Source organism: Miscanthus floridulus, chromosome 15 (genome assembly GCF_019320115.1).
Source record: "Miscanthus floridulus cultivar M001 chromosome 15, ASM1932011v1, whole genome shotgun sequence".
Taxonomy (NCBI): Eukaryota; Viridiplantae; Streptophyta; class Magnoliopsida; order Poales; family Poaceae; genus Miscanthus; species Miscanthus floridulus.
The window spans coordinates 2688871-2697253 of NC_089594.1; the positions used below are offsets into that span (position 1 = coordinate 2688871).

The following is an 8383-nucleotide window of genomic DNA, read 5'->3' on the forward strand; positions in this document are numbered from 1 at the left end:
ATGCAAGCTATCCACATCATGCTCACTTAATTTAATTTCAAAATCCTTGTAGCAACGCGTGGAGTATCTTCTAGCTATCCAAGTATCCTATGACAAAAAGTAAACAAACAGGTTGACTCAAGATTCTGTTTGCAGATAGAGCATTGCCCTTAATTATGCCCTTACCTGATGTGTGATGACTAATGTCCTGATCTTGATCAGAGATTGGCACTCGGTGATGCTAGAACTAACTGATGCCTAGCTAAATCGTGGTTGATTGGAGGGGCTTCATTTTTCTTAAGAAGTTCATGGTAGAGTGATTTAGGGATGAGAGTTGTTGAAACTAGTTGTTATTTTTCCAAATTTTACTCACGTCTATTTGCTTGGATGGTTCTATGTCAAGGACACTTTAATAATATACTGTGATATTTTTTTTGGAGTATTAGAGCCCTTTTGGGGTTCACTCGCTTTTTGTTACAATTCACATGTGATGAGCTCGGGCTGAACTTAATTTATTTAAAATTAGTTGTAAAAGGTTATTAATTTAGATGCAAGTTTAGAGGGTTATTTTAAATTATCTTTAATAATGCGTTTATGGATAATTTAGATGTAAATTTATAGGGTTGCGCAGCTCTCCTGCGTTTTCGAGAAAAAAAAAAGGTTATTTTTTAGTTTTCAGAATAGTAGAGATATGTAACTTTTTAGAAAACAGAGTGAATTCAACTTAGCCAAGTATGCGTGTGATGTTGCGAAACTGTGGCATGTGTATGGCCCCAAACACAAATCTGCAGGTGTCGCTGCTTCAGGAAACCGCTGAAACTGAAAAGGCAAAAGCTCTCAGATAACCATCACAGGGCTACCAAAATATATTCGTCCATGGAGTTCCATTCTATTCAGTACCGACTCAATTACAAGTCGAGAAACAACACAAACAACTCCACATTTTACACTCTTCCCACATTCATGAACAAAGGGGAGGAGACCTTCACAATGTTCACTGCTGTCAGTTCAAGCTAAGCAAGAGCTAGCCTTCTAAGTTTTAGCTAATATCATTTCAGTTTATTGTTTAAACTTATAATAAAGAGAGACCTACAAAGTTACATTTTATCATCAAGCAGACAAGCATTACTAGTATATGACAGCCGCTTCCTGCACTCATCTGTTTGAGAGAGTGTATATAACATACATGTCCCCAAAACCAACAAGGGATGAAATGTGAAGAAATTGCTCAAGGAAACTCCCAGATCGATAGAATTGCATATAAATTATTGAAAAAGAATTTGCAAACTAAAAGTAGGCACGGCGGCGACGGCCGGTGCTACAACAGAGAGAAGTCAGCAGGGCCGCGGCGGCCGGCAGCAACTAGCACTATAGAGACGGCGCAGACGGTGCTGAGGGTCAGTTGGACCAGTACGCGGGTACATATTGTTAATGTCGTATAGTCATCGTCCTGCTAGAGCCTCATTAACAATATGCACCCAAATACTGTCCAACTGGCATCCATAGCACGATATATGACCGTCAGAGTGTGGGAGCAGTAGTTCATCTCAAAGCAGCTACGATCGAGCAATCACTAGTATATATAGTTTCCACTGCACGCACCGGCCAGAGAGGCAGGCAGGATGGCGCATGCATGGTAAAAGCAACTTCGGCGAGAGAGTAGGGGTACACGTCTAGTGCATGCTGCTGCAGGCAGACCGGCCGGCCATGCATGTGCTCCTGTTGCATCGGTGATCTTTCTGGCTCGTGTCTGATCAGGGAGATTGCATTGGTGCTCTCTGTCAGTATAGGCAGTAGTTACAAAGACAGAGAACAATTGGGGAATCAGTCGCATCTCTTGCCAATTGATTTGAACCCCGCCCGTAGTCGCCCAACAACAGCTTAGCCTTCCTTGTAGATAGCTTCCACCTGATAAATCACCAAAACACCAACGCTTAATTTGTCATGACACTACAGATTTGACAATTGTACACAAAAAAAGGGAACAGATTTTTAAGAAATCCAAGACTTCATGTTCAGACAGAATGCTCTAGACATTGATATCATAATAACAAATGACATATGTAGGAGAGACAGGAGAAAGCAAAACGATGAAATAAGTTTTTATTAATAAGGAACCCAAGAATCTGTGTTCATCTAAAATGCAGTACACACTTTGATGCTGAGACTGGTATGACAAGAAACAGTGTATGCAGTTGACGCTGTGCAAGCAAATCCTAACATGTTACAAGTATACACTACTACAAAATTGATTTGCAGCAAGGGGACCTATTTTGAGCAGAGACGGCTCAATCAGTAAGCCGCCTCCGCCTCTACAGTGCCCTGTGAACCAAGACGCCTCTACAGGGGTATTTGTAGAGGTGGCTTGAGCTGCCTCTACAAATGGTTCTTTAAAGGCGGTTGGCTTTACCAGCTGTCTCTGAAAATGATTCTATTTTTAGAGGTGGTTGGTGACGTCAGCCGCCTCTGAAGAACCATTTTGTAGAGGCGGCTAACTTCGGAGGTCAAGATAACGGTCACTGTTCTTCTTCTTTGTCTGACTCCGGTTGTGACTTGAGAGCTGCAGAATTTCGTGTCCCTAGCTAGATGTGTCATTCATAGCAGAGGGTGATTTAGAGAGGAGAATCACAGAGAATTCAAGGCACGGAGAGCATCATACCTCGCCATACTGAGCTCTGTCCCTGTTTACCTGGTCTACATGGTAGCATATAGTTTTAACACTTACTTTTAATTCAACTATGGGCCATGGTAGAAGTGTGTAATTAGTTGGAACATATAAAGCAAACTTTATGGTTGTTGAATTATTTACCATAATAGTTTACATCGGTATTTAGACATAGATTTGAGGAATGTCTTAGTTAATTTTTTATAATACCATAGGTGGGTTATTCTATATTCAAATTAAATGATTACTTTATATTATTTTTCATAATACTAAACCTGAGTAATTTTTAAATAAATTTAGGAGTTACTTTACATTATCTCTCATAATGGCAGAGGTGATTATTTTTTTAGGGAACTAGAGGAGCCGTAGCTCCTACAAAAAAATAATCAAAGGACAAGAGTCATTAGTGCAGAAATGAGTAATTTAGATGCAAATTTAGAGGACTATTTTATTTATTTTTTATAATAGTAGAAATGGGTAAATTTTTAGAACACAGAGTATGTTCAATTGAGCCAAGATGTGTGTGGTGTTGTGAAAATGTGGCAAGCTTGTGGCTGGGCCCAAGAACAAAAAGTTACATGTGCCGCTGCTTTTGGAAACAGCTAATAAAATTGAAAGGCGCAAAGCTCTAAAATAAGCATCACAGGGCCACCCAAAACATATATTCGCCCGTGCGTAATTAATTGTTAACTAGTTGGTTTTAATGATGAGATAGGGGCCAGAGAATCTTCTGCATCAATAATAGATAATCTTAGGCCTTGTTTAGATTGCAAATTTTTGCAATCTGGACACTGTAGCACGTTTCGTTTGTATTTGATAAACTTTGTCCGATCATGGACTAACTAGGCTTAAAAGATTCGTCTCGTGATTTACAACCAAACTGTGCAATTAATTATTTTTTTACCTACATTTAATGCTCCATCCATGCGTCCAAAAATTAATGTGATGGTGAGAGAGTGAAAAAACTTAGAATTTTGAGGCAATCTAAACAAGGCCTTATTCGATAATCATACATAATAAAGCATCTGACACCATGGTGTAGCGTGAGGCTAGGAGTATTGGGAATTGGGATGCATAGCCCAGGAGGGTGCGCAAGACCTGATGTACATGCGGTGGGAGTGCGATGGGGAAGTATTTTAACATCACATTCTAGTTGGAGCATAAAAACTTATCATGCTTATGATGGAAATGATAGCTTGCTTCAGTAAACTTGAATAACACCATCATAACAATTTTCTTATGCATAAAAATTGGTGAATATGACCACCAATTTAGATATTAGTTCTTGTATAATTAATATTTATTTAAATTTTATATACCTTTTATGATTATGAGTACCCTACAACAGTGAAATCACACTTTGAATGGACAAAGTAGTGTGACCATCTATCAAAGGTTAGCGGCTTCAATCTGCTAGACCCGATCACCGTCGTCGTCCTGTGCACCACCTCCGCGCTCAGCGTGTCTGGTGCGCGCACCATCAACTCGATAGCATTCATGGTCGGCATCGCCATCATCGCGTTCGTGCTGGCCACGGGGTTCTCGCACTTCGAGCCGACCAACCTCATGTCGTCTTCTTCCCCTTTGGCTCTGCTAGCGCCTTTCACACTGCGGCCATCGTGTACGGGTCCTACACGGGGTTCGACATGGTGGCCACCATGACCGAGGAGGCCAAGAACCCTGGCCGTGATGTGCCACTGGGCCTCATCTCGTCCATGTTGGTTATCACCCTCGTCTACTATTCCACGCCCCCTGGTGCTCATGGGGATGCAGTGATACAATGACATTGACACCAACGCTGCAACGCGGCCTACTCAGTGGCATTTTTTGGCATCCGGGATGAAGTGGGCGCGTACGTGCTCCTGGGCCTCCTACACGCGGTGCTCGCCGTGGCCGCCACGGACGCGAACTCCCCTTCGCACGGTGATGGCGGTGCACAGCGGCTCTGGCAGCGCGCAGACGGCAGTGTTCGGGTGCTACCCGGGCCCGCTGTTCAACACGGTGATGGGGCTCAGGGGCTAGGCCTGTCGCTACACTAGCAAGTGGCGGCGGGCGCGTAGCATCCGACCCGGTTCGTGGTTGCCTGTGGGCGCAGCAGCTTACGAGGTGTGCATGGTGAGTCAGGCCTTGCGCAGTTGAACTCAGGAGGCACGTGTGCAAAAACAGGGATCTAAAACCGGACCTTGGTGATACATTTAGCAAGTTTAAAATCTGACCCGAAAATCTGATCTTATAAATACATTGACTTATTTAGAAATACCGAATAAGTTCAAGCACCCACGGTGGATTTTACTCTAATAATTATTATGGCAACGAACTACTCCCTCCATTCTCTTTTATAGCACGCGCACACCTATCAAGAGTTACTAAACTTTAAAAAATTTAATCAATAATTTAGCTAACAATTTTAATTATTTATACATTTAATAATGTTAGATTGATAATTAAACATACTTTGCGACTATCAAAAAAATTATAACAAATATACAAATAATATAATATAAATAAATGGCAAAAAACTCAAAATGTAGTTTGGGTCGCTCATAAAAAATACTCGAGCTAGCCCAACGGACAAATATACTTGAACGAAGATTTTTTTAAATAATATTTTCTTAATGATTAATTGTAAATGTAGCATTGATTAAAAAAATTGCAGATCTAGCAACCTAGACCTATCGGCTTCTGGGGTGCCGACAGGTACATATCAGCATTCGAGAAGCCGACAAGTCTCCTGAGCGGACTGGCTCGTACGGCACAGTAGACCATATCGGGCCGATAGGCCTGTCGTCTATCCGCTGGCCGAAAGGTCCACCGTCCTTGGAGGGGTGCTCGCGCTTGCCGCTGATGGCGAGCACGTTGCCCTCCTCCACCTGGACCTTGATGTCGGAGAGGCTGACCCCAGGCATGTCGACGGCCAGGACGACTGGCCCGGACGGTAGCTCCTTGACGTCCATGGACGTACGTGTTGGCCATGGCCCGGTGGTCGCGCACGTAGGCCCGCATCATCGCGTTCAGCAGTCACTCTAGCTCGTTGGGCAGGTCCATCTGCTGCTGCACCGCCGTCGAGAACGCTGGGTCGCCGAAGCCGCCGAGCATGAGCTACATTGCTTGCTCCTCGCTTAAGCTTGGGTTTGCTGATCAACAATGGCTGGTGACTTCAGAGCGGCGATAGCTGGCCGTCTACGGTGGCTACGCCGTCACGTGAAGGCACCTTATTCCTGTCCTGACTGTCCGAGCACGACAGGAAGCTCCTAGAGTCGCCGTCCCCGACGACCACTAACGACATCGTCGTCACGCCGAACGACAGCGGAACGCACACGAGCATCAAACGAGCATGTACTATACATGGCACATGCACTCATGCACGCAGGCATGCATGCATCACAGCATCAGCCCTTTGCACGAGCACGTACTGCGCTCCGCATCCACGTGCCCGCGACGGCTTCAATCTGCTGGACCCGGTCGCCGTCGCCGTCCTGTGCACCACCTCCGCGCTCGCCGTGTCTGGCGCGCGCACCATCAACTCGATAGCATTCATGGTCGGCATCACCATCATCGCGTTCACGCTGGTAGCGGGGTTCTGGCACTTCGAGCCCACCAACCTCGCGTCGTCTTCTTCCCCTTTGGCTCTGTTGGCGCCGTGGCCATCGTGTACGGATCCTACACGGGGCTCGACATGGTGGCCACCATGACCGAGGATTCCAAGAACCCTGGCCACGACGTGCTGCTGGGCCTCATGTCATCCATGTTGGTTATCACCCTCGTCTACTGTGCCATGCCCCCTGGTGCTCGTGGGGAAGCAGCGGTACAGCGACATTGACGCCAACGCTGCAACGCGGCCTACTCGGTGGCGTTTTTTGGCGTCCGGGATGAAGTGGGCATGTACGTGCTCCTGGGCCTCCTACACGCGGTGCTCGCCGTGGCTGCCACGGACACGAACTCCCCTCCACACGGCGATGGCGATGCACAGCGGCTCTAGCAGCGCGCAGACGGCGGTGTCCGGGTGCTACACGGGCCCGTTGTTCAACACGGTGATGGGGCTCAGGGGCTGGGCCTGTCGCTACGCTGGCAGGTGGCGGCGGGCGTGTAGCATCCGACCCCATTCGTGGTTGCCCGCGGGCGCAACAGCTTATGAAGTGTGCATGGTCAATCAGGCCTTGCGCAGTTGAACTGAGGAGACGCATGTGCAAAAACACGGATCTAAAACATGTTTGGACCTTGGTGATACATTTAGAAAGTTTAAAATCTGACCGGAAAATCTGATCTTATAGATACATGGACTTATTTAGAAATACCAAATAAATTCAAGCACCCACGGTGGATTTTACTCTAATAATTATTATGGCAACGAACTACTCCCTCCATTCTCTTTTATAGGACGTGCACACCTATCAAGAGTTACTAAACTTTAAAAATTTTGATCAATAATTTAGCTAACAATTTTAATTATTATACTATACATTTAATAAGGTTAGATTGGTAATTAAATGTACTATACCACTATCAAAAAAATTATAACAAATATACAAATAATATAAATAAATGGTAAAAAACTCAAAATGTTGTTTGGGTCGCTCGTAAAAAATATTCGAGCTGGCCCAACGGACAAATATACATGAACGAAGATTTTTTTAAAAATAATATTTTCTTAATGATTAATTGTAAATGTAGCATTGATTAAAAAAATTGCAGATCTAGCAACCTAGACCTATTGGCTTCTAGGGCGCCGACACGTACATATCGACATTCGAGAAACCGACAAGTCTCCAGAGCGGACTAGCTCGTACGGCACAGTAGACCATATTGGGCCAATAGGCCTGTTGGCTATCCGTTGGCCGATAGGTCCGCCATCCTCGGAGGGGCGCTCGTGCTTGCCGCTAATGGCGAGCACGTTGCCCTCCTCCACCTGGACCTTGACGTCGGAGAGGCTGACCCCGGGCATGTTGATGGCCTGGACGACTGGCCCAGACGGCAGCTCCTTGACATCCATGGGCGTACGTGTTGGCCATGGCTTGGTGGTCGCGCATGTAGGCCTGAATCGTCGTGTTCAGTTGTCGCTCCGACTCATCGAGCAGGTCCATCAACTACTGCACCGCCGCCGAGAACGTCGGGTCACCGAAGCCATCGAGCATGAGCTCCATTGCTTGCTCCTTGCTTAAGCTTGGGTTTGCTGATCAACAATGGCTAGTGACTTGAGAGCGGCGGTGGCCGGCCGTCCACGGTGGCTGCGCCATCACGTGAAGGCACCTTGTTCCCGTCCTGGCTATCCGAGCACGACAGGAAGCTCCTGGAGTCGCCGTCCCCGGCGACCACCAACGACATCGTCGTCACGCCAAACTGCAGCGAAACGCACACGAGCATCAAACGAGCACGTACTATACAAGGCACATGCACTAATGCACATAGGCATGCATGCATCACAGCATCAGCCCTTTGCACGAGCACGTACCGCGCTCCGCATCCATGTGCCCGCGACAGCTTCAATCTGCTAGACCCGATCACCGTCGTCGTCCTATGCACCACCTTCGCGCTCGCCGTGTCTGGCACGCGCACCATCAACTCGATAGCATTCGTGGTCGGCATCGCCATCATTGCATTTGTGCTGGGCGTGGGGTTCTGACACTTCGAGCCCGCCGACCTCGCGCCATCTTCTTCCCCTTTGGCTCTGTTGGCGCCTTCCATGGGCGTACGTGTTGGCCATGGCCCAGCGGTCGTGCATGTAGGTCCACGTCATCGTGT

At 46.6% G+C, this 8383-nt stretch overlaps 1 protein-coding gene across 1 annotated transcript; it reads right to left on the minus strand.

Moving 5' to 3' along the window:
• Positions 1-5662: 5662 nt before the first annotated feature.
• On the minus strand, positions 5663-7634 carry LOC136509493 (22.0 kDa class IV heat shock protein-like). The gene is made up of 3 exons (XM_066504269.1): positions 7382-7634; positions 5856-5983; positions 5663-5743 (listed from the first exon to the last, which is right to left on the minus strand). Exons 1-3 carry the CDS (start codon positions 7632-7634, stop codon positions 5663-5665), a joined length of 462 nt encoding a protein of 153 aa, XP_066360366.1.
• Positions 7635-8383: the final 749 nt, after the last annotated feature.

What these genes read in the sequence shown, in the direction of transcription:
- LOC136509493 (XM_066504269.1), bottom strand. Translation starts at nt 7,634, where the DNA reads ATGGATGTCAAGGAGCTGCCGTCTGGGCCAGTCGTCCAGGCCATCAAC. An exon ending in GGTTTCTCGAATGTCGATAT is followed by an intron (nt 5,984 to 7,381) that starts GTACGTGTCGGC and finishes TGCCATGTATAG; the next exon opens with TACATGCTCGTTTGATGCTC. An exon ending in ACAGTCAGGACAGGAATAAG is followed by an intron (nt 5,744 to 5,855) that starts GTGCCTTCACGT and finishes CAAGCAATGTAG; the next exon opens with CTCATGCTCGGCGGCTTCGG.